General features: G+C 38.1%; 1 protein-coding gene across 3 annotated transcripts in view; it reads right to left on the minus strand.

The window, feature by feature from the left end:
- Positions 1-1,041: 1,041 nt before the first annotated feature.
- The window catches only part of LRRC56 (leucine rich repeat containing 56), a 51,332-nt gene continuing 24,921 nt past the window's right edge, over positions 1,042-27,452 (minus strand). For all 3 annotated transcript variants that reach the window (XM_070765638.1, XM_070765643.1, XM_070765647.1), the window contains 10 exons: positions 26,416-26,476; positions 21,642-21,738; positions 19,826-20,023; positions 15,781-15,958; positions 8,816-9,013; positions 8,105-8,169; positions 7,407-7,537; positions 5,805-6,007; positions 4,247-4,598; positions 1,042-2,821 (listed from right to left, as the gene is read on the minus strand). In XM_070765638.1, the coding sequence (XP_070621739.1) occupies positions 2,629-2,821; positions 4,247-4,598; positions 5,805-6,007; positions 7,407-7,537; positions 8,105-8,169; positions 8,816-9,013; positions 15,781-15,958; positions 19,826-20,023; positions 21,642-21,738; positions 26,416-26,476 (1,676 nt within the window). In that variant the 3' untranslated portion in view covers positions 1,042-2,628. The remainder of the gene's footprint in view (positions 2,822-4,246; positions 4,599-5,804; positions 6,008-7,406; positions 7,538-8,104; positions 8,170-8,815; positions 9,014-15,780; positions 15,959-19,825; positions 20,024-21,641; positions 21,739-26,415; positions 26,477-27,452) is intronic.

The following is a 27,452-nucleotide window of genomic DNA, read 5'->3' on the forward strand; positions in this document are numbered from 1 at the left end:
GTTTCAACTGTAGGATGTATCTTCCTGCTGCAACTGATCTGCGTCTAAGAAGTAGCAAGTAATAGCAAGCTAAGGAATAGGAGTGAAGATGAGTGTGGATTCTTCAAATATAAAGCAGGCATCATAATTTGTCTGGCAAGGTACACTTACTTTTGTGAGTTGCACTTCTAGTTCTGAGGCAAGTACAATATTAATATGTGTTTAGCTACTTTGGAAGGAAGAATTGTCTTACAAATTATGAGAAGTGTTTTAGCATGAGAACAGAAGAAGCATCCTGATTCATTGTGAACAGGTTCTCTCGCTGTTGATCAACCAAAATGATGAAGGGTTGAGCTGAAGAAAGGAATCTAGCTGCTAAACTGAGAAGTTGACAAATAATTTGGTGTCTAATAAGGGTCGGATTCTCCAACTGGATTGATGGCTTCTCCCTGCAGCATCTTCCTAGAAATAATATTTCCATACATTCATACATACATACACACACACACACACAACTTTTCTAACAACCACATTTAGGAAAGAAAAGAAAAAGAAAACGGGTAGGTCCTTATAGAAGGCTTTGGCACCTTGGTGCTTTTTCACAATTTATATGAGAGAAGTCAACTTTTTTTGAATTAATAAACAGGAATTGGAAGTTCTACACTATGTTTAAACATAAAAAATGAATACAATCTAATGAAAGCCATTTTTCTTTTCCAATCAAGCCCTAACTTTGCAATCATAACTGAAATTCTGCATTTTCCTATGCATAATGGTATGGGCAAGTGAATGGGTTACTACTTGATCAGTTTATTCACTACCTTCACATAAGACTGGAAATAACACTGAATATTCTGTGGATTGAATTCAGTTATTTAGGGAAAACACACAGCAATTTTGATGTTGGTTGAAGTCTCCTTGATTTCAGTCCAACTTACAAAATATTTTTGTTACATTAAATTCTTTATAGAGATACGTTATATGAACATATCAAAGGCTAGATTGCGTTCTTGCTCATATTTTGAGTATGTAGAAAAGACAGACTTTCAATACTACAAAAACTGGATTGAAGAAGAAAATTAATTTATAGGATATACTTATTCTCAAGGCTGATATTCCCACATATAACTTTATGAACTTGAGTACAGATTTCCTATAAACCTATATTTCAGACATAAAATTCAGCAGGACTCCACTATGGCAAGAATAGAAGCAGAGTTTTAGTATTTAAACCTTTTCATTGTTTACAAATATTTACAAAGCTTCAACATACGAACATACTGAAGATTTTATGTAAACATCATTGATATCATTATGCTTTTTTAAAAATCTGAACAAAAACAGATAGCTTATAGCTTGCGTTGTTGCATAATTTATATCTTTGTAAACCTCACTCCAAAATTAATATTAATTTTGAAAACTACAATACAATTCTTGGTTTCAAAATAGTCACAATAATAATCACCTATACATACGTCAGTTCCAATTTACACAAATTTTTGTTTCTTTTGTTAGCAAATACAGTTTGTAGGACTTGTGCGGAGAAAGATACAGTATGAATTATGGCAAGTAACAAATCCCATGAACATGGCAGCATTTGCTCCAAACACCCCAATCGCAGGGCCACCTATTAGCCATATATGAGAGTCCCCGATTCTCATAAGAACATGTCCCATGTTACAAATCAAAAATCAAGTGATAACTGCATCCATCTATGTGCCAATGGATAGGCAAGACTGCTGGAATAGCATTTCACATCTTACCTGAATGTTGACACTTAGGAGCAATGCCCTTTTCTCTTTCAATCTAAAAATGCTCTACAACTTAGGGAAATTTGAACTGAAAGTACATTTGTTGTAAAGACATGGAAAAGATTGAGGTAGAGAAGGAATTATTAAGAACCATCCATGTCTGATATAAAGATGTAGATATATACACCTGACTTGAAGAAAATACAGTCTTGAGGTATGCCATGTATTTCTTTCAAGGACAAATAAATTAAAATGATTTGGTCAATTGGTCCTACACTTCTTGCTATTTGGTATTTCCATGCTGAAAATGGTAACCAAGCAACATAGTTTGTGTACGTTAGTTGAAATGGAAACCAGTACCTGAAACCAATGAGTCTGCTGCTCAAGGAACATGAAAAAAACCCCCACCACCCCATATCCTCCAAGTGCAGCTGCCTATGTTCCCTCTCTCTTAATCACCAGGAGAGAAGGCTGACACTTCGGAGCTGCAGCTGGTTACCTGAGGGAACCGGCTGTATCATCCTCCCACCAGCTGAGTCAAGGAAACCACCCTAGCTCCTGAGGCTACTCAAACAGCTGTTCTAAACACCAATGATGTAGTCACAGAAGGAGCTATAGTGGACACAAGCCCTTTCTACATCCCTTCCAAAGCCTGCTAAAAAGCAGAATTGCTGGAGTGGGGAGAATGACTAATTCTCTCTTCACAGCAGCAGTTTAATTGGAGAGAAATCAAGTTGTTTCTTTCAACTGCTATGGTTGCGTAGGGCCACTGTCACCCTCGGTGATGAATCAGGCTGCTGAATCAGAGAAGCTGGCCTGTGTTGCTCCTGGGGAAGATGGGAAATCAAATACAGCCGAGATCTGGCAACAAGCTATGCACAGCTGTTTGAGGCATTTCCTACAACTGGGGAGTCTTGCTTTGAGTAATCATTGAGATATCCGGCCTTTTTGACAAGCTCTGCAGGGAAGTTTTGGTGCTCAGAGGGTGGACCATGTTCCAAACTGCAAATCTCTCTGGCATACTTGTGTATGAATGACTGACAGGTATATGATGGCTGATTGTCTTAGGTAGGCTTCTATCCATAGTGGCTCTAAAGAAAAGAAATTCAACAAATTAGAAAGTAGGTTTATTGGACCAAACAAGAACAGATACCCTTATATTCTTCTAAGTATCTCCAGTGCTTTGATTATTAACTAGGCTGCTACTGAAGACTATTTGTAGGCTATTCTCTCTCCATTAAGTCATGGCAGAATATTGTCACACTGGATACTTTTTTGCCATGCTATAATAAATTGGTGGTTGGCGATAGCAGTGAGTCAAGCGGGCAATCACATTATAAATTAAAAATGTTATCGGGGAGAGGAACACAGGTAGATTGTTAGGCAAAAAATATTGTTATGGGAGGAAAAAATAATTATGGGAAAATATTTGTTGAATACGAGGCATCACGTTCAAATGTTTTTAAATTCTCTTGTGCTTAGGCATAGCTTGAATTGTATTTTAACTATAAGAAAGGATAGATAACTCCTTTCTAAAACCCCAGAAATTAAAATTTCAGCAGGCTCTACAGTGAGCATATTTGCCAGAACATCTACAGTGGGAGTATGTGAACAAGGATCAACTGAATCTATTCACAGACCAGCAATGGTTATTGGAAGGTTGCACGCCTAGCCTCCCAGGAGCTATATGGATAAGGGTAGGGAAAAAAAGATCAATTCTCTGCCCTGGCTGTGTCTCACAGCTGCAGAACAGGTAACTTCTGTCTTTTTCAATGGGGGAGACCAAGGCATAGCATGTAACAACAGCAACACATTCAGTAACAGAAAATCAACTTAGTTTGCAACTTAATAAATAAATGTACGTGTGTTAATGATTAAGGTTTTGGACTAAGGGTGGGATGTCCCGGCTCCAAGTCAGATCTCACTTAAGGATTCTTATTTGGTGACTTAGGGCTGGTTGTTATCTTTTAGCCAAACTTTATAAAGGTAGCCCTTGACTTGTGATGTGATTAAGCAGGTCATGTAACCACCAAATTTCACATAAATGAATACAGCAGTCATAAAGCAAACCCATTGTCCACTATAGGGTGTGTGTAGGTTTTTTTGCTTGAAATTGAAAGTAAATATCAGTTTCTGGCAAAAATATTATAAATTGTAATCATATGATCGCAGGGCATTTCAAACAGCCATGAATTTAGGCCAGTTACAGAATTCCCAATATGTGGTCATGTTAAGAGGTAGGGAACAGCCTAGAAATGTAAATGTAGGTGTAATTAATATTTTTAAAGACCCATCATAACTCTGAATGGTTGCTAAGCTATCTCTCATAAGTTGAGGACTATCCGTAGGATGTAATGAATAACATTACCCCAAATTAAAACTATGTCAATAGATTTTTGGCCACTGTGATAGCAGTAGGCTAGTAGTTTAAAGCAAGCTCAGATATACCTAACCTGACCCAATATTGCAATATGAACCGGCCTTTATTCCATTAACTTTGAGAGTAAGAGCCAAACCTATTTGTTGGTCCAAATGCTGCTGGTCCTGACATGGGTCTCCTAATCTGTTTGCTGCCACAAACTGTTTGCCTCTGTGTGAAGACTGCTGCATTAGAGGGTGGGTCTGGTTTCCTGTGGAGATTCAGAACAGCAGTCCTTTCAGCCATATGCTGCACTTCGTCCCTGTCCACAACTAATGGAGGCTGCAACTTTAACACGGATTTTTTTGAATTAGGTATTTTCAGGTGTCTAGCTCTCACAAGTCCAGCTGTCACACCCATGGATGCAGGTGAAGGGCATTTTGGAGGAGAAGGTTGGAGAGGACGCTTTACAATGCTTGGTAATGTACTTGCGAGGCTATGCGATGCATCTGAAATATAACGGGGGGGGGGGGGGGAGCACACCATCAATTGTAGCAACAAAGTATTTCATCCAAAATATTGCTGGGTTCTGTAAGAGGAATTTATTTACCTGGATGGAATCTCTCTCCCTCCCTCTCCCTCTCTCTCTTTATTGTATTTAGATGCCATTCACTCCAAAATAGACTCAGAGCAGCTAACAGCAATCATAAATACAACAGCAATGAAAAGCAACAAAAGCATAACAATAAAAACAACAATGCAATAAAAAAACAATGTCATAAAAAACATACATACTTGCAGTCAATCCTAATTTCAGGCCTGCCAGAAAAGCCAGGTCTTAACGGCTTTCTGGAAGACTGGTAGAGTGGAGGTTGATTCCATCCATCCATCCATCCATCCATCCATCCATCCATCCATCCATCCATCCATCCATCTTAAGTTTCTTCAGATTCTCAATGTATCTCTCAGCTCTTTTCCTAAACAGTTTGTGCACAGTACTAAACCATTTAACAAGTGCAAACTATGAACTACAGTTCTATTGTTGAATTTACAACAGCAAAATGTTGGCTCAATTCAATGGCTTGCCTGTTAATCTTTTTGGTAACATCTAAACAAGGGTGTGTTCCTCCCGGTTTGGGCCAGATCACCCAAACTGGTAGCGACCTGCTGGTGGCATCACTGAACTGGATCGGTTGGTGCCAGTCCATGGGCACCACCATCTTTTTTTTTTTTGCAAAACAATTTACAGTTTTTAAGGTTTTCCCTGTTTTGCTGCTTGTAAAAGGGCCCTGCCGCCTGCCCCAGGTTTAAACTGTCCTTTATTCCTTTGCCCGAAGCTCAGCTGATCAGCTCCTCAGCTGTGTTTTGGGCCAATTCAGCTACTGAGCATGCCCGGAAGCCAAATTGCACAAGGGAATGTGCCCATGTGCTCTGCTCACATGCACAAAACATCCCAATGCAAAACGATGGTGAAGGTAAGTGGAACCCACCCCTGCATTTAAATTAATTGCATCCAAATACAGTATGTTGATCAATACCTGTAGTGAAATAGGAGAATGCAGAAGTTGCTGCTATAAATCCCATATCAATTTTCTAACATGCTATAAATCCCATATCAATTTTTTTTCTCACTCCCTCGTAGTGAGATGAGTACCATCTCTTTTTCCTCAGCATATATATAAATGACACTCCAGTTTGCCCTATTAGTTCTATACCTGATGACACCTTAGAAAGATGGGAGCAACAAGAAGCTTCGGATGAGGTGATTTGTGTGATGTCCCCCTGAAAGGCTTCTTTGAAATCTTCATTACAACTGTCACTCAGGCTGCAGCCTTTTTCTTCCTCTTCTCTTTCTTCATCACTATGTGTTATTTTCAGCAGCTGGGGAGATTTCACCCTTTGGAAGGCTTGCAAGTGCCTGCCAGAGATTCACTTTCCAATTAGATGCCATCCTGCCCAAATTTTATAACATACTGTACATTAAAATTATATATTAATTATTTACTTGAACATACCATATCCAATTTATATTATGTATCATATGTCTTTAAACTGAAATAATTACCAGAAGCAAAAAAACCAAAAGCAATGCTTTTGTAATGAACATTAGCCCATGCTATGCTCTAAAAAAAATACTCCTAAACCCAGATTTTAAGGTATTTACAGGCAAATAATCTAATTCAGTCTTTAGCAAATATCTTGAGAGAAAAAAATTGTCACAAAAAAACTTCAGGATTTTTTTCTGATAGTATTTTGTTTTAATTCTAATCTGACATCAATACAGTGCCCTTACCCACCCCCCTTATTCTTCTTAAGAAAACTAGCCTTAAAATCCTAAATATGGGAAATTTGTAACCACTGAGGTTGGCACAGTAATTCTTCATAGTGAGTATGATGGAGGGCTGTGGCATTAAATAAACCAGGATATGCAGATTCATTATCATCATGAATTTTCTATTCCAAATAATTAAACAGTTGACTGCATTCTACCACCAATACAGAGAGGACAATAGCTTAAAAGTGGAAAATCAGACACGATAGCAAAGTGGGTGTCTTTATTTTTGAATAAACAATTTTTATTTGATTTCTCCTCCTTTGTAAACTATAAATGCTGAATGAAAATAGGAGGAAATATGAAGAGTTCCTGAGCCTCGCCACAAGGGGGCTGACAAGCTTATGTCAATGAAAACAAGAGAAAAGCTCAACTTATTTTTTCCAAAGTAATAACTAGAATAGTTATTGAAGGAAAGATTTTTCATGGACTTTCATAGGCTTCGCCCTGAAAAACTGTGTATACATTTAATGAAACCAGGAAAAGCAGTATAAACAATTCCCTACCAAAACATTCCTAATGTTTGTCTTTCCATAGGCTTTAGAGTAGGGGTGTCAAACTGGATTTCTTCCAGGGCCGGATCAGCATTGTAGTCCTACATGGGCCAGCCGGGGGTTGTGGTGATGGGAGACAGCCTGGATGGTCCCCTGCAACACTTCAGCCAATGCCCTCTTTTGGCTGGCAAAGTGCTACAGAAGGCTGAAAAAATGGGGCATGGAGGGGCCGCCTCCCACCTCGTGCCCCATTTTGGCTACCAGAGGTACCGCGGGCCAGTCCTTTGCTATTTCCAGGCCCACCCTGTAGGCCAGGTTTAAGCACCCTGTGGGCCAGATATGGATCATGGGCCTTGAGTTTGACACCCCTCTTTTAGAGTGTCACAAATATAATCTGTTCATCATCAAGTGGTGATTGCATTCACTTGCTGATTTATCTTGGGAAACTCGAAAAAATTCTGCTTTAAAACGGACTAAATTTTGGCTCTTACTGGTAATGATGTTCTTGCAAGACTTTCAGCTCAGCAAAGATGTCTCTCTCATTTACACTGCCAATTTCTTCAAAATCATAATTATATTCTGCCAGATGACACGGTGGCTGGAACAGGTTTGTTACCGCAGACTACAATATTAGAGAAATTATATAAAAATATATCTGCAATGTCTGAAAAAAAATTTTTTTTGCCAAAGATTATTTTTAAAAACTCAATTTCTTTCATAGTCTCCCCATCATGGTGAATGTTTATTGCACCCACAGGGACCTGCTGCTGTGTCACAATTATCTGGAGGTAACAGGGGCAGCCTGGATACTATTGCAAAGCAAACATGTAAGAATCGGCAATGTTGCAACCCAGCTCCATTTGTTATTTGTCTCCTGGGGAAGGTTTAGGTGTGTTTTTCTCTACGCCAGATTTGTTCCTTCCCTTGAAATGTCCCTAACAGCTTTCCCACTTTACTTTCACAAGTATGAATCTCCATGGTGAGTGAGAAGGTTTGCCAGAAACCCATTCATGATAAGAAAAAAAAAGACTGATAATTTAATTAGCAACACATCCTAACAAGAAGCAGAAAACTTTATCTGGGCTTTTCAGCTCTAGAAGCAAGCTGGGAAACATAGGATTATTCTTCTTACATGACAACTCCCTTCTACCACCCCCCCCTTCAAAAATGTACTTATAAAGAAACTTACACCTAATTTCTGTCTTCGTGCATGAAGAGCTTTGATGGGGTTCCCACATATAACTCTGCTGACACCTGCCAAAACCAAAATTTAAAATGTGTCATAATTTATCATTTCACGTGCTTAAAAAAACTCTTTTCTTTACCCGAAACTTCATACACAAGTTTATCTGCAATTATGTTTTCTCCATATTTAGAAAGAGATAGTCAGGAAAAAAATACAACAACTTTCTATTTTGGTCAGTTGCTACTCTAACCCATAGGAAAAAAAACACATTTGTGAGCTGAGATGGGATTAGTAGGAATGGGCAAAGTGCTCTTCCCTCATTCATCTTAAGGTAAGCATGTTAGGTCCATTGACTTTGAAAAAAAAGTGATAGAAATTTCATTATCTGGGCAGGAAAAGGTCTGAGAACAGCCAACCACAACACAGATATTTACTTGATTGAACATAATCTCTAATGTTAACATAAAACGTTCATTTTAACGCTTGTGTTCATTTCTCAATTTGAGTTACAGGAAAAAAAAATCTTCAAAAAAAGTAAGCCTATGGAAATGTTTGTGTACATATGTCTACCATAAATGGATAAATGGACGTACTGTATCATCCAAATATTTTTTAGGAGAGAGAAAATTCCATCCTGGTTCGCTTCCACATATTTTGTTAAGGAGAGGCTAGAGGATAGGAAATGCGCGAGAAAAGCAAAAGGTGTTCCATTACCATGGGTCAGGTCACTTGAATCGTCATCAGGCAATATCTCATCAAAGATGGTGGATTCCAGGAGAGTGCTACAACCAGAAAGCAAATGAGCACTGGGAGATCTCTGGAGAGCTTGAGGTCTGGAACCTAGCAAAAAGTGAGTTGCAGCAGGCCGCAGAGAGGAGCCCAGCCTTCTTGTTAGGAGTCCTAATTGAGAATCTAAACCGAAGAAGGGTAGGGGTCGGGGGAAGAACGATAACACAATACTGTAACATGAATATGCTGTAAGTATCCACTTGAGAGAAGCACAGAAAACAAATATGTCCGTAAATTAAACTAATATTCGTACTAAAGTAATATTCTTGTACTGTGCCAAAAATAATATATGGATTCATTCATGACTACACTAAACATTAGTGTAGTAAGCTAACATCAGGAATACTCTGCCATTTATTAATCACAATTCTTTGTGCAAATGTATTAACTCATGCCAGTGATTATTCAGGTCAGAATGCAATAGAGAGTGGAAAGACCATTGCAATATAAGGATTTTGAAAACAGAAAAACATGCATATATACATGCGATACCTGAAATACTAAATAAGGGGCTCATCCCTGAATTGCATTACCATGCTTTCATCCTGCGGCCTCAAGCTTAGAAATTATGGTGGCATAAGTCATACTCTGCACCAAAATTCCCCTTAATGTGCAGGATGCGGACTATGCTGTCCTACCGATATAGCACTATATAAGGGCAATAACTTGTCATTTTCTCTGGCTGAAATTTGAATGTTACTTGTTACAGGAAAAGCTGCTGCCAATCACTTAGGGCAGGGGTAGGCAAAGTTGACTCTTCTATGACATGTGGACTTCAGTTCCCAGAATTCCTGAGCTACCATTATTGGATCAGGAATTCTGGGAGATGAAGCCCACAAGTCACAGAAGAGCCAACTTTGCCTACCCCTGACTTAGGGGATAAATGCTGGGATTGTGTTGTAAAATCTGGCCTTTTCATCCATTCAGGTATTTTGCTACTGATCTCCCAAAAGTTTAATTTATCAACTGAAAAACAAGTAGTGGGCAGCAAAGAGTTCTCTTTTAACTGCAAGGCAGTGGTTGCCTCCATTTGTGCAATATAGATGTAAGTGTGGTAAAAGTGTCCTTGGAGCCAGAGTTCAAGGTTTGGGGTTTTTTATGTCTCTGTGAGAGAGGTGTTCAGCTTATGACAAATATTGCCATAATTTTTCCAAAATGACTAATCTCTCAACCAATTGATTAACCATTTGATGATTAGCAAAGTCAAGAGCATTTTGTGTCTCTTGGCTGCAATCTAGTGGTAATTTGGATTTATGCAGCCAAAATGCGGTTGTTGCTAAATATTGTTGAGGAAACAGAGTTTGAGAAATCACCTTATTGATTCTGGTATCAAATTAAGATATACATATTCAAAAGGACAAAAGAGGGGGGGGGAGTCTGCCTATGTCAAACCCTATCTGTACCAGGTTCCAATCTCTGGAGGACTAAATTTTTAAACAGAACTTTCCAAAAAGAGGAGCCCAGACTTCTCTAGAACAGCAATTGCTGTACTGGGAAAAAGAATTCAATTACATTTTTCACTTATATGTGTTAAGCAGGGTATAGGCTAGTGAATTTCAGGTTTTCCAACACTCTAAGAATCCTGGGGGGATTAACCTGGCAATGGTATCAGAAGCCAGTCTTCTGCTCTTCCTTACAGGCAAAACCAAAGATGGGATGAAAGGGGGCAGACCCTTCACCTGTTGGGAAAAGATAGCTACCCCTGTCCATGTCACCTAACATCTTAGATCAGCTTCAGCCTCCCTAAGTAACAGGCAGAGTGTCCATCAGTATGAGATGGAAATTCCATTATGAGTTTCGGCAAACTGTAAGGTATGCGGAGTGTCTTTGTGCCATGACATGTAGGCTCTGTGGATAGCAGAAGGTGCTACTGTATGAGGCAAATGCATCTATCTGTGCTGATTGTTTAAACAAAAATAAAGATAGTTTCATATCCCTGCTGCCTCCCTAGAGTTACTCATGCCAGAAGGGCAAAAAGAATGTATTTTAAGATCAGTAGGATACAAAATAGTCTACACCAGACTGGCAACTTTAAGACTTGTGGACTTAAAACTCCCAGAATTCCTCAGCCAGCTTTGCTGAGAGTTTAAATCCATAAGTCTTAAAATCGCCCTAGTTGGAGACCCCTGGTCTACACAATATAATCATATGTGTTTCAAGATCTTCGTTTCAAATAATAAAATATTTCAAGTGGCACTCTAGGCAACTTGACTGGATTTCTGCCTGGTGTCTTGCCTTATTGTTTTTAATACCCTTTTAAAAACCTATATAGCAATTACTATTTCCTCTGGCTGGATCAGGTGAGATTTGGGAATGAAATGCTAGGATACTAAAATGTTTACTGGAGCTTTTTCAAAATGTCCCTTGCTCACCTGCCCCATCATTTCTTTATGTATTCAGACAATACTTCCATTAAGTCTGCCATTAAATCACATACTATGCACATACATACTGAAGTCTTCTGGAACATGTGCCTGCTTAACGTTTCAACAAGTATGCTTACTGGTTGTATCTGGCTGCTTGCAAATAGAACTCTGTATTTGTGTGCTGAGGTTTTAATGTATATACTACAGGGTGAGTTTATGAAACAGATTGCCTCTGTCTGTCTGGTTGCCTATTTGTATGCAGAGCATTGGTTGTGTTTTGTTAATGGACTGTTAGTACATTTGTTTAAATGGTTGCATTGCTGGCAAAAATGCAGTCGCAGGTGGCATGGTGTCTTCAAGTTTACTGTTTTAATATTAACCAATGCTATTCATGCAGTAGTATAGCATTAGGATCTTTTTGCAGCTACCAGTAGCCACAATCCACCAGTAATGCTTGGAAGCATTTAAGAAAACAGTATAGAATCTATAGGGTTTCCTTATAGTATAGCTGAAGACTGGAAATGAAATTATGCTTGGGGCCAGTGAGACTAGGAAGGTGGGAGATGCTAATTAACTGCTAACTGACAAATGCTGAGAACAGATTCGCTTTTTGTCTGATACAGTATACACCATCTAACACGGTAAGAATAAAAAGTTATTTGTCCTATTAGAATTGTCCTTGATTTATACGTTTATATGTTTGCCTAAAAATCAGGGTGGAGACGTGGTGATGCACGGAATTACAGAGTCATTAAAAGGAAAAATTAAATATTTGCCTACACATCCTGTAGTACCAAATATCCCAGAGTTTTGTTGGCCAGTAGCATTATGCTTGGATTGCTATCCCACCCTCTTTTGTGGCTTTTGGGTGAAAACCAAAGCATCCCAGAACATTTTGAATTCTGTCCCATGGAATCCTCAAGCTGATCCGGGTTTGCTTTGCCAGAACAAAGTTAATTCAAACCATTCTGCAAAGCTTTCCAGGTGGGGATTGGGTTTTTCCCTAAGTTCAAAACAAAACCAGTTGTCTCTATCACAGTTAGTCCTACTTAAGAGCTACAGAACTTATTATAAAAGAACAATATTTTCCTCCAAAAGAATAGGACAAGTTCAGGATTCATTGTAAGCAATTTAATTAAAAGAGTTACAAAAGTCCTCATTAGAAGGCTACTGCTCTAAGCTATTCCGTTACAGGTCAAAGGCCACCTCAAGATGGTCCTAAGCAACAAGAAAGGATGGTGGCAAGAGACCCATGTCTTTTAAAACAAGCTTGAACTGAAGAGTTATGAAATGAAAAACAGTTTGGGAGGTGCTGAAATCTTGGCCTGTCTTGTTCCCAATCTTCAGCCTCAAATTAGTAAAATGTATACCAAAAGATTTGGGGATATTGAAGAAAAAAAATAGTAGGTTGAAAAATAATCCATTCTCTTCCCATCAGTTCCACTCCTCCACTTGAAAGGATAGTAGAGATTTCAGTCCTGGTGAACAATTATTTGGTTAATGATTATATAGTAGGATAGATTTTTATCCTCTGTGTTTGTTATGAGGCAGTCACCAAGAATGTTATACTTAGTTCCAAGCATTAATCCATATGAGGGGCAGACAGTGCGATTAACTAAATATGGCCCTCGCAACAATTTGCATTCTTTCCTAAATACAACTGCAAAAATATAAAATAGTTTACCCAGTGAGATGCCCCAGAAAATAAAGAGTGAGTTACTAGACTTAATCATACTATGAAGAAGTCAATTTAAGATGCTAAGATCCAAGGAGTACCTGAATTTAAAAGATATGTTACCCATCAGCCTATGGCTGGTTTGAGGGAAAATCAAATATAAACAACCAAGTGGTGGTGGCAGCACCAGTGGGAAATCATCAGGAGATTTCAGAGGAAAAAGAATCTTATACTGAAGAATCCTCAATCTTAGAAGAGCAGATTGAAAAGAAAAAAAAGGTTAATATTATTGAAAGCAGACTGATGAGACGCCACATTTGGGGATGTATGAGATCTCACCACAGTATACAAGATCAGTTCCTGAAGAGACTCGCAGGTGAGGCTGCTCTCAAGCAAAAGAGGCATATGGGGCGTATGCTCATACAAGTAATTTTCATTTAGTGATTGCCTCACTTAGCGACCATTCACAGTTATGACAATGATGAAAAAATAACTTTGTGACCAATCCTTGCATCTATGAACTTCACAGGTCTCTAAAGCAAAGGAAAGCTGAAGTAAGATCATAAGTATAGTCATGGTTGCACTTAGTGACTAGTACATCACCTAATGGCCTGTGATCATTTAGTAAGGCTACTAAATGTGGTCACTAAATGAGGACTATCTATACTAATCATTCTATGAAAAATATCTAATCTGTTCCACTCTAGTCCTACAGGAACATTCCTATTATGAATTTGGTGGAAAATAGTTTGTTAGAATGTATAGAAATGTCAGTGATTTCTTTTTCTCTTTAAAGGCCCCTAGAATAATTTTGTAACAACAAAAGTACTATATATACTCATAAGGCAAGAAATTTTATGGCAAAATTTAAAAAAATCAGGTTCAGCTTATCTGCGGATGGGCTTAATCACAAGTATGTACAGTATTGTTATACTTTTTAAAAATGTCTTTATACAGCATGCTTATGGATATAAGTCCCTCAAAGAGACCAACACTTCAATTTTTAACCACAATACAGTGATCCCTCGATTTTCGCGATCTCGTTCTTCGCGAAACGCTATATCGCGATTTTCCCCACCCGATGACGTCACTCTCTTCCTTCCTTTCTCATCTTTCTTTCTCTCTCTCTTTCTCTATCTTGCTTCTTCCTCTCTCACACTCTCTTCCTCCCTCTCTCATCTCTTTCTTTCCTTCTCTCTCTTTCTCTATCTCTCCCCCTCTTGCTGGCGGGCAGCGGGCGGCGGGCGGGCGGCGGGCAGGTGAGCGGGGGCATCAGCGAGGAAGACCCAGGGAAGGTTCCTTCGGCCGCCCAGCAGCTGATCTGCTCGGCAGCACAGCGAGGAGCCGAATCGGGGTTTCCCCTTTGCGTGGGTGGCGGGGAAACCCCGATCTTCGTCTGCTCGCTGCTGCTGCGCTGCCGAGCAGATCAGCTGCTGGGCGGCCGCAGCAGCAGCGAGCAGATGAAGATCGGGGTTTCCCCGCCGCCCACGCAAAGGGGAAATCCCGATTCGGCTCCTCGCTGTGCTGCCGAGCAGATCAGCTGCTGGGCGGCCGAAGGAACCTTCCCTGGGTCTTCCCCGCCGCCCACGCAAACTCCACCATCTGCGCATGCGCGGCCATGAAAAAAAAGGGCGCGCATGCGCAGATGGTGTTTTTACTTCCGCAACCCTACATCGCGAAAAATCGATTATCGCGAGGGGTCTTGGAACGGAACCCTCGCGATAATCGAGGGATCACTGTATTATGAAAAATTAGATCAGCTTATCTGCAGTGGCACATTTTTCATGGTATTTTGCTTAAAAAATTGAAGTATTGGCTTATATGAGGATGGGCTTATATGTGACTATATATGGTATAGTTGAATGTTTAACTATGTTTTATTTCACATAGAATAAGAAATACCAGCTGAAAAGAACCCAAGGAGATTTATGGCTGAACAGCAACATGAACCTAATCTGGTCCAAGTCCAATAGTACATTGTCATTTTTCTCTGAAAAATATAAAATTAATGAGGTTTTCCTGTGATTCTTATAAAATAGCAGAATGTCCTGAAGATATATCAGAATATTCATAGGTTATACATGTAGGGCAATGACGGAGAAACTATGGCACGAATACCAGAGGTGGCACGCTGAGCCATATCTGAGGGCATATGAGGCGTTATCCTGTGTCAGCTTCAGCACACATGAGCACGCTAACCAGCTGATTTTTAGTCTTTTTGGCTGGTTTTGCTCTCCATCTGCTTCAGGAAAGCTTCCTGAATCCTGGGCTGGGTGACAAAAACAGAAGTTTGGAAATGAATTTCTGGTTGGCCCATTTTTCGCCGTCCACGGGGTTCAGGAGACTTTCTTGAACTCTGGAGATGGGAAAAAATGGCCCAACCAGAAGAGGCTTCAGTGAGGCCTGTGCACATACACAAGGGGGGGGGGGGAAGCATGGGACATTGTACGCAAGTGCAGAGGGAGGGCATTGCATTATGGGTATGGGCACATGAGTGCATGCTAGTGTGCATCCACCCTTTTGGCACCGGAGCCAAAAAAGGTTCACCATCACTGATGTAGGATCTACATGTGGGTCTTTTGTTTTTGCCTAGTTTACATTTTAACACTTAAAAGCACAGTTCTACTGATGCCATGTTTAGCTTTACCAAAGATCTGTTCTTTATGCATCCAAATGATACTTAATTTTATTGCATGCTAACCACGGTCACTTTCTGTGAGATGGGCAGATATGACAAATAAGTAAACATATCTAATTATTGGTATTGATAATCAGTTTTGTATGGATATATAGATATTCCTTTCTCTTATTGGTAATCAAACAAAGTCTTATAAAATAATTCAGCACACCTGAACCTGAAGCTTCCTCAATTAAATTTCCTTCTTTGATTGATTCCTTGACAATAAGCCAGTCCTTATTCATTTTGCCTGGAAAAGGAATAGCAGTTTGATTTGCTGGTATTTCATCCAAACATTTTAAATGAGGGATGAGTTTTTTCACTTCAATTCTGTAATTGTAATCTGGGTCCTAGAAAAAATCCCCAGAGAAAAGAATGCCTTCAGTTATTTTGATCACATTTATAGGAAACAATTGAGAAACAAGCAAAATGGGAAAATAACTATAAATGTAACTATAGCTAAACTGTTAGTTACAGATACACTAAACATGCATCCCATGTGAATAAATTTCAACTTACTTATTTAATCATAAGTATTTAGGTGACTATTAAACAAATTGCTTTTGGGATATACTGTCCGTAAAACTTTTGTCAACTTTTTAATATCTACTTTTCTTCTCTCAAATTTTTCTACTGCCTCTTTTTTCCCATCTTCACAGCATAATATATTACTGTTAAATTTGTTTTATCTTCCAATTAACACATTTAGATAAGATAGTGTCTGCTACCAGAAGTCTATGTCATTTATCATCTAGACTGGTCTGGGTTTCTGCCTTCCAAATGTCTGGCGATGACCACAAGAAAAACCTGCATCCTTTTAAAAACCCAAATTAGCTGCTACAGGGCCTGATTAATCTTGAGACTCTGCAGATCACCTTTACCCACAACCACAGTTTACTGGCAAGCAAACAAACAAGCCATGCAATTGCCCTTTCAGTAACTATTATCATTATCCAGTATTTGGCTCTAATATTAGATGAAACCAATCTAATTACCTGTAGTAGATTGTATGAACAGAGACTATTCTAGTTACTGTGGTACGAAACCTATTCCATGAATTCAAAGATGCTTGAGCCTTAATTTAAGTAAATTGTAGTCATCTTTTCTGTCTGTCCTTCCTAGAAAATCCTTTTGCTAGCCCTCACAATTCTGTTTTTAAAAAGATAATCCTTATTCCTGATCTAAACAAGCACTCCAATCCTTGATCTAAAGCAGTGATGGCGAACCTCTTTTCCCCTCAGGTGCTGAAAGTGCGTGAGCACATACTGTCGTGCCTGGTTAAGTGCCCACACCCATAATTCAATGCCTGGGGAGGGCGAAAATTCCCTCTCATGACCCCCCCCCCCCGGAGGTCCTCTGGAGGCCAGAAACAGCCTGTTTCCCAACTTCTGGTGGACCCAGTAGGCCCGTTTTTCATCCTCCCCAGATTCAGAAGCCTCCCTGGAACCTGGGGAGGGCAAAAACGGCCTCTCTCATCCTCCCGGAGACCCTCCAGAAGCCAAAAATGCCTTCTCAGAGCCTCCGTGTGATCCAAAATGTAGTTGGCCGGTGTGTACGTGCGAGCTGGAGCTGAGTTGGAGCAACGGCTCGTGTGCCGGCAGATATGGCTCTGTGTGCCACCTGTTGCATCCACGCCACAGGTTCGCCATCACTGATCTAAAGTGTGGGAGCCTTTTATAAGTTTGCCTCTGTAATATTTTCTTATATCAAAAGTCAGCAATAAAGGGCAATCTACATGTCTTCTTTTATCCCTACTATGAGAAACAAAAGAGGCTCCCTGATTAGTCCAGTTCCCCTGTTGTGCTTCAACCACAATGTAGGCTAAAACTGAGCATTTGGAGTACTGAAGAAAGCATCTCTGCAAAATGTAAATCAATATGCAAATATTTCTTTCTTTTTCTTTTTCTCTCTCCTTCCTTCCTTCCTTCTTTCGTTTTTGGTAGTTCTGTTCCCTACTGCTGCCGTTCAGCTTTCTAGCAAAAGCCAGAAGTGGCAAGGTGATGGTTATTAATTCATCAAGATACTTCTAGCTTTCTGATGAGATTAACTACACAAAAATGTAAAATGTGAGAAGGTGAGAATGGCCAAAGAGTGACAGATCTCCTGAAGGGGCTGAAGCTATAGAAGCAAGTTCTCTTTGTGAGAACAACATCTAGCTACTTGAGCAAAGTAGAATGTATTTCTATTTCAGGTAGAACGACGTTAAACAACTATTTCTAATTAAAAGAGAGATCTTGATTAAAACATTGGAATATAAATAGAAGATGACAGGCTCCCTTTCTTTGGAAGTGTCCAAATAGAAGCTGAGTAAAGGCAATGATGGAGCAGATTTCCTCAGTTAGCAGTTGCTTGGATTAGACCTTTCCTTTCACAATGCATTAAAAACGATGCTATCATCTAGTATTTCCAGATGGTTTCAACTAAAACTTCTTTCAATTTCAAGCCAGTGGTAAAAAATGCTTTAGTGAGTCATGCTCTGAGTAGGGGTTAGATTAGGTGGCATCTAAGGTACCTTTCAACTCTATGATCTTATGTGAGAATTGTAATTCCAAATACTTTGAGGATACCAGGTCAGGAATAAAGTTTTCTAAGATAAGAAAAACAATACCAGCAATAAAAATGGATAAAAGCCCAACTCAAAATCCAGTAAACAATTACAATTATTAATCTTTCTAAAATACAGAACTCATAAACCAGATATTAAATTGGCTGAAAAATATAAAATGAACCCAGATGGTTTATTTTATAGTGAATAAATATATGGAAGAGGGAAGGAGAAAACTCCCAAAGCAATGCAACAATATATGATGTGTGTGTGTATTATAATTTTAACACAATGATTCCATAAAGGAAGATATTTCATTATAATTGTCCAGACACAATTTTTATCTATTAGCAATTTCTTCAAAAGTCATAAATACACAAACACACGTATATAAAGACACACATACACACATGAAAATACTGGGCCTTGTACTATTGATTTGAATAGATAGTAGACTCAAGTGGAAGATCCTAATATAGCTTAGTTTCAAGTAATTTTGAGGTGTTAAAGTAATAACATCTAATTAGCTGAGGCCATTATTCAAGTGATATAACATTACAATTACATACTTTATACAAATATAGCTGAGGTTTACCCCATTTATTATTGTTTTTTTACTACTGTTTTAATTTTTACAGGGAGTTTAATATAATAGAGTAAAAAAAATCACCTTATATCTGAGTTTCTGAATAGTTAATCAAAAGGCACCCCAACAGCATCTATTTTAATAAATCTATCTGGATATTAAAGAAAAAGTAATCTTATCTACATCACATTTGTAATGTGCTACTTGCCTATTCAATCTGGAAGGAATAGCAGTTCTCCCTGGGAAAGAATTGACAATGGCCAGGCACATCTAGCAAACCCACTGAAATTGATTAAAAAGGATTCTGGCCACAAAGGCAATTTGGCTTTTAAGAGCAATGATTAATACAGAAAAAAATGAGTTGCGAAGTGATTTAGGAGGATTGCAACGAATGCAAGATATAACCTCAACCCAGCATCAAATTAGAACCCTCAACCAAAATGCTATATCATCTTTTTATTATACTTCCGTTTGTTCTGCTTGATTGCATCATGTAATCTGCATGCAAAAGTACATTCTGCTTTGCTTCAGGTATGGCAGTCTCCCCTTAGCATTGCAAACTCTTGAGAATTCCAGAAGTCGCTTGCAAAACCAAAAAAGAACTTCAGTAGTAGAAATGAAGAATTTTGTTTTTAAAAGGGTGGTTTTTAGTACATGTCTCTCCTTGCTGTTTCAAAATATAATCTTACAGAATGACCACAAACTGTACTGACTTTATTGTACTGTACTACATTGTACAGCTGCCCTGAGTCCTTTTTGGAGTGGGCGGCATATAAATACAAATAATAAAGAAATAAATAATAAAATACTGATTTCAATAGGGTTTCTCCTACCAACTATGCTATTACTGTGGTGTTCTGTCTTCAGAATGCTGAATAAAGTGCTGGAAATCTCTCAAGATTAATGATTTGAAGTATAAGTCTTCTCTATATTAGAGTTATAGTATGCCACTTACCTATTCATCCAGGTTGAGAAACAGTTCCTCCAAGGCAACATTCACAAACATAACTCTGCTACATTAAATGATTACATTGAGATAAATCAACAAGATACATATTAAATTACATGTAGCATATTAGCACACACCTCTGAAGATTGCGGGCTTGGCTTCAAGCAAATAAGATTTCCCTCTATTGTAAGATTGGTCAGCTTAGTACAGAGCCGCAGGTATTGAATCTGACTAAGATCTTCAATGTTGTTTCCTTCTAAATCTAGAATTTCGAGGTTCTCCAGCAAGCTAATCTGACTTAGGTCACTAATATTGTTATAGGCTATGTAGAGTTCCTAAAGAAAATTGAAGGACTCTTTTAATATTTAAGATGAAATGTGATATATTAAATAAAAATAATAAGTCATAAACAATTAAGACATAATAATAAAGTCATCCAGACTTTCTTATAAATAAGCAGCATGAACTTCATTTGCTTAATTTTTGTCATAGGCTTTTACTCCTAGTATACAGTATATGGCTAATAATGTGCAATATGCTATGGTTTCTTTAGTATTGTGCAACAGATAATAGGAAAAATAGGAACTATGGCCTATGCCTAGTATTGCGAAATTTAGAAGATTATAAACAAACCATGGTTTAAGATTGATTTATTAAGAAAATGAGACTATTCTGGTTTGCCAATAATAAACCAGAAACATGCTTGTTTTTAAAATACATCTTCTAGAACAGGGATGTCAAACTGGTGGTCTACTGGCCGGATGCATCATATGCAGGTCACATCCACTCTGGCTTCACAAAGGCAAAAAAGTCACAATACTCATGATACTTGACACAATTGATTTTGACATCCATATTCTAGAATGAGATATTAAGTTGAAACAATTTTTAATTCATATAATAAGCCAGAGGTGGGGGGGGGGGGTTACACTTTAAGTTTACTGTGACTTGGCTGCTATCGATATCATCATCATTGTTGTCATCATCAATAATACTTAGACTTATAGACTGCCCTAGAGTGCTTTGCAGCCATCTCTAAGCAGTTTATGGGGTCAGCATATTGCCCCTAACTATCTTGGTCCTCATTGTACCCATCTTGGAAGGCTGATTCAATCTTGAGCCCAGTCAAGGTTGAATTCCAGGTTACATGCAGAGTTTGCCTACGTTCTAACACTGTACCACCAGGGCTCCTTAATGATAATTATGGTAAATCTTTAGGCCTCTTTTCCTTGTGATTTCACAAATATATTTGTATGTAGTTTTCTTAGCATCAAGAAGAAAGTACAGTATTTGCCATTGTCTTTATTGGAGAAATTACTTCCACTTTCCAGCTGACAGTTATAATACTTGGTGGCGCAGTGGTTAGAGTGCAGTACTGCAAGCTGCTTCTGCTGGCTGCTGGTTCAAATCTCACCAGGCTCAAAGCTGACTCAGCCTTCCGCCTTCCAAGGTGGGTAAAATGAGCACTGACTCTGTAAACCACCTAGAGAGGGCTGTAAAGCACTGTGAAGCGGTATATAAGTGCTATTGGTATTGCTACTTCTTTTTAAGTAAAATGCAATTGGACAATAAGGCAGCATTTTACGAACCAGGTTTTACCTATATGTATACATTTTAAAAAATGCAATACAGCAAATCCCTGGATTAAGAACACCCTTATATAAGGATGACTTAAAGAATGGAGCCTGCTGTAGCAAAATTCAAGTTAAACACACAAAGATTCAAGTTCATTACATAGTACTACTTATGCAGCATTATCCAGCATTAGCATAATAATTGTGTTCCAGCTTAACACACAAATTTGAGTGAAGGATGGACCTTAGGAATGGAACTTGGTCTTAAACTTGGGGTTAATGTAAATTAACATGGATTTGAGACCTAATTTACTTCAAAGTAATAAGGGCTGTGCACTATGTAAACAAGTCAAGTAAAACAAGTATTTGACTCTCGTACCTTCAAAGAGAAGCAGGAACAGATCCCATCTAAATCTGGGAGCCCACAGCGAGCCATCCATAGGACTTGAAGACGAGGCAGTGCTGTTCCAAGATCCCTTAAGAGAACAAACACCGTGATTCAACATTACCTATCACAGGAGTAGCTTCATCTTTAGAAGTTAATGAAAATATACTTTATAACATCAGAGAAAGAAACAGAAAACTCAAGGCCACCAAGAGCCTTGGTGGCACAGTGGCTAGAATGCCTTACAGTTGTCCCTCGATTTCCGCGGGGGATGCGTTCTGAGACCGCCCATGAAAGTTGAATTTCCGCACAGTAGAGATGCGGAAGTAAATACACCATTTTTGGCTATGGACAGTATCACAAGCCATCCCTTAACACTTTAAATCCCTAAATTACCATTTCCCATTCCCTTAACAACCATTTACTCACCATTATTACTGGTACTCACCATTGAATAAGACACTTAGTGATCCTGATATTTATAAACATAATTATTTATTAACAATAATTAATTTTTTTTGTTATTTATTTGCAAAAATTATTAGTTTGGCGATGACATATGATGTCATTGGGTGGGAAAAACCGTGGTATAGGAAAAAAACTGCGAAGTATTTTTAATTAATATTTTTTGAAAAACCGTGGTAGAGGCTATTCGCGAAGTTCGAACCCGCGAAAATCGAGGGAACACTGTACTGCAAGCTACTTCTGCTGTCTGCCAACTGCCTGACACAAATTGAAATACTTTTTTAAAAATCTGATCTGGAGAGCTAAAAAGAAAAAAATGGAGTGTGTTTAATAAAGGAGAATATTTGCAACTCAGGGTTGAAATGAAGGTGTTTTCTGAGCTTAATTGTTGATTATGTTACCTAGTTTGGGTAATGAAACATCTGGAATGTTCATATCAGGACAGTTTTGCTTAGTTTGAACTATGTATTGACATTGATTTCAACTGACTTTAGACACTGACATGAACAAATCACAACAATTATGCAACTATGTATCCTTGTAGAAATAAAACAACACTGTCAAAGAGACAATTATGTAAAATGTGACAAATAAAGAATAAATGAACATTTTAGTATTACAAGATGAAAGAGCCATTAGCCCTTCAATAATTGATTCGGGATAAATAAATTTAAGCAATTCAGGGATTCCATTCAAATTCATTCTAAGCATCCTCAACTTATGACCATTCTGCAACCATGCAAAGTTATGATGGTGCTAAATGAAGGGACTACCACCTGTGCCTGAGGATATGGACACAAAAGTATCCCTGCACTCATATGATCAGACTGGGCCCTAGATAGATGGGGTTGGGAATTAGAGGCAGTTGCTTACTTTATTGAAGCTTAGGACTAGGAAAGACCATGGCTGGAATGGCTTGGTTTGGGAGGGATCCTTGATTAACACTAATTACATGCGCTTAATGATGTAAATGGGAAATGTCTTGACGCAAATTCCATATTTGGAACTCTGTCCCCTTCATGTATGGGAAGAGTTTCTTGGAGGATAACTTCTTCCCCTGGCAGGTTGACCCCAAGACTGAGCACATCATAAAGCAACAGTTATTCTTACCATGTTCAGGTATTTTCCAGGTCAAGCCATTTGAACCAAGTATAGATTACTTTGGAAATTTGGGAGGAGCAGAAATCTAGATAGTCTAACAGTATGGGACAGTATCTAAAATATGGGAGGGCTCAGCATGACATGTATAATTTATAATGGGAGTAGCTCTTGTGAGCCACCCTGAGTCTCTGCAGAAGGGCGGCATACAAATCTAATAAATAATAATAATAATAATAATAATAATAATAATAATAATAATAATAACAACAACAACAAAACAACAACAACAATAATGAGACCAACAATAACAACATTTGTAATGCCCTTTTACCAAAGGGCATAACAACAAGCCATATACAGTTTATGAGGACAGACAATAATACTTATTAGGTTAACAAATATCCCCTCTCTTCCCTACATCCCGCAATTCCCCACATTTTTAATTTTTTTTCCCAATCAAAATTTTAAAATTTGGCATGGTACCTGTACCGTGTACAGTTTGTGCATACTTAAAAACTACCAGAGTATCAATATCATTATAATTACTGTATTGTTAATACCCAGCAACAATACAAAAAAAATTACACGGCAACAAATAAAGTAAATAAAATAAACAACTTTTCTAGCAATGAAAGGCAGATGCAAACTTGCAATAATCTCAACGAACTTCACCTCTATGTAAGCAATTATAGGGCAGAGCTGTGTAAAGAGAAAGTTAGGATTATGCTTTCCTGTGTGGTTATTTTTATAACCTGAAAGTATTTTTAAACTAGTTTACAGAGTAGTAGACTACACAGGGAAGCAGAAAGAAATTTCAAAAGAAGGCACTGTAAAACCATGTCTATATTGTTGCCAATAAAATAACACAGGCATACGCCTTTAGCCATCAGACGTCAAGCCCAACTTGAGGCAGACTTTATTTTTATGTCTATTCATAAGAGTATTAAATCTGCAACATAAAAGTTGATTACTTCAGGAAATTGGTTGCAATGACAATACATTGTTTTTACTGCATATGTATGCAGTAAATATTACATAGATTTTGTATACTATGGTATCAAAGCAATGAAAACTTTTACTGAATTCATAACTAAAACAGGTGTGTTTTATAAAATATAAAACTCTTTATAACATTTATTGGAAATCCCAACATTTAACAATTGCTGAACTCTGGAAAAAGAGAACGGGTTTTGACCTCTCTCTCTATAACATCTTTTATTTGAAGGGGGATACTATCATATCCATCCTTGGTTTTATTGTATTCAGAGTTATATATTCCTAATTTCCCTGGTGTCTCTTTATAGTATGTAATATCCCCAATCATCTTAATCAGGGGTGTGAAACGCTATGTCATTGAGAGCCACATCAGGGTTGGGTTTGACCTCAGGGGGCCTCTTTGTGTGTGTGTGTGTGTGTGTGTGTGTCTAGGGACGTGGTCAGGTTGAGTGCAGCCAACTTGATGTTGAAAATTGCCAGTGAAAATTGAGTTGTGGGAGGCCACATGTGGCCCTTCCCTGCTCCGTTTTTGCTGGCAGAGGAACCGTGGACCAGTCCATCATTGCTGTTTCCAGGGTGGGCCTGTGGGCCAAGTCTAAGCACCCCATAGGCCAAATTCAGCCCCCTGGTCTTGAGTTTGACACCCCTGATCTTCATTATTATTCTCAAAACCTATACTAGTTTTCCTGAGTCTTTGTTCAAATGTGATATCCAGAATTGGACCCGGTACTCAATTTAGGACCTAACTACCTTTGGTTTATAAGCTAAACTTCTGTTAAAATAGTCTATTTTGCACTTTGGCAACACATATTGCTGACTCATCTCTTTGAAATCAACTACCGGCACTATTCCAAGATATTTTTCACAAGTACTATGACAAAGCTAATGTTCTTAATTCTATTTCTATCCATTTGACATCTGACTTCTAAATGAATAATTCTTTGTCTCTGTTAAATTTCATTCTATTTGGAATCAATTTTTTTAACCTATCAAGAGCATTTTGAATTTTATTTCTATTGCTCTAGAAAATGAGCAATTCCACCCAACTACAAATGTATAAGCAACCCTGATATCTCTTCATCCAAATTTTCAGCTCATCTGTGGTTATCATATCAGTAATGTCTTAAAGCAGAGAATGGCACAAGAGGCAAGGAGTGCATCCTTTAGAATCTAAAGTTCAGATGACCAACACAAGGATGGGGAAAAAAGGCCTTCAACCAACATCTTACTCTTAATGCATGTTCTGTGTGCTTGGTGTTTAAAACACCTAAGCATTCATAATGGGAGAGAGTTCTGCAAAGTCAGTAAGGATCCGCATCTCTGCTCAGTTTATTAAAACAAATAGAAAATTGTGACATAAAGCTTAAACCCCGCAGGGAAAGAAATCCCAAAGACAGACTGGGGAATAAATGGAAATAATGTCCTTGTAAGTTTCACAAAGCTGTAGAAGTGTAGAATATGTGATGCATTTCTCGTTAAATCTCAGCTATACCAGAAATAACTTGGGTCAACTATTAAACAGAGACGATGTGAAATCAAAATATTGAGTCCATTTGAGTTTGGGTCAAATGTGGGTGAACCCTTAATCTCTTCCCTCATGCTCAATCTCATCACATTTCTCCAGATTGTGCTGCTTTAAGATAAATATTACAAATTCAGAAGGAAACCTAACTTTGCAAATGAAAGAAAATTATGAATATTACTTCACAAACTACAGTTTATTCTGACTGCAGTGGATTCTTTTTCCAGCTAGGTATAGAAATCCAATCTTCCCTATGATAAGAATAATGAATTGATGGGATTCTACATCACTAGAGTTATCTGTAAGTTTTAAGATACTGTAAGATTCTCAACAGGAAAACAAAGGACAAATAAACAAATAAAACCAAGGACTCTTTACCTTTTAAATCTATAGGAAGAGTAATTTGATTACTAATGTCCAAGAATTATGCATAATAATTTATGCTTTTGTAGGCTTGATATAATCAGGTACATAATGCATAGTTTAAGATTTAAGATTTAAATCTTAAATCGCCACAGTTAAAGAACAGACTTAAACAAGTATTTTTTATGTACAAAAGATAAAATGTCTAGTCAATCTCTGAAGTAGAAAGAAATGCTATAAATAGTAAGAAACCTGAATATTACTTCTGACTTAACTTTCTTTCTTACTTACTTACCTTTCTTTCTAGTTACTATTTCTTACCTCACAGATGTAAGTATACTTCCATTCAGTTTTAGTTGCTTCAGATTAGGGAGGTAAGAGCCTTAGGAGAGCAGGAAAGAAAAACGAATATAAGCAAATATATAATATATAATAATCCTCTCAAACATCTAATTTCAATTATTTTAATTTCACAGTTTGTACATTTGTTTACCATGACATTTGACTGATTTCTGATGTCTAATATTTTTTGCAAAAACATTTCTTATCGAAGTTGCCTAGAAATGATCCATTCTAGTAGTAACTAAACTAGCAACTGACATAAAATATAACATTTTTCCATTACTGAACTCGTTTTGCAACTTTTTTTGGGATGATTGTAAAGCACATCATTATGGTTTTAAACAATTCACATGGTCATTAAGTGAACCCTGTAGTTTTTTAGGCAAATCCAGCATAGCAACTGAGTGGATTTTTTTGCCCTATTCTGTGAAAAATGGGGACACTGATAATAAGTGATAATATGTGAATCAATCGCCAATTGCCCAAAATGGATCATATGACCGTGAGGTGTTTGTGGCAGTCATGGTTCTGAAGATGGATCGTAAGTAGTTTTTTAGCAATAGCAATTGCATTTAGACTTATATACCACTTTGTAGTCCTTTACAGCCCTCTCTAAATGTCTTAGAGAGTCAGCCTACTGCCCCCAACAAATTGGGTCCTCATTTTACTGACCTCGGAAGGATGGAAGGCTAAGTCAACCTTGAGCCGGTCAGGATTGAACTCTTGGAGTGAGAAGTGAGTTAGTTTGCAATATTGCATTCCAAACACTGCACCATCACAGCTCAATATAGCTTAAAACTCCATCGTAATGATTAAGTGACCAGTCATTCATTAAGCAGAGACTACTTGTAGGTATAACTGCCGTTGTGCTATTTGTATAAAGAGAAGAAAGATGGACATAATAGTTCTTAAACATGCAACTTGGCTAACTGCCATGCTGGCTTGGAATCTTCTCAGCACATCCCTTGAGTCCCATGTTGGGAACAGATACTTGAGGGTTATTGCTTATAATAAGT

This window comes from Erythrolamprus reginae, chromosome 1 (genome assembly GCF_031021105.1).
Source record: "Erythrolamprus reginae isolate rEryReg1 chromosome 1, rEryReg1.hap1, whole genome shotgun sequence".
Taxonomy (NCBI): Eukaryota; Metazoa; Chordata; class Lepidosauria; order Squamata; family Dipsadidae; genus Erythrolamprus; species Erythrolamprus reginae.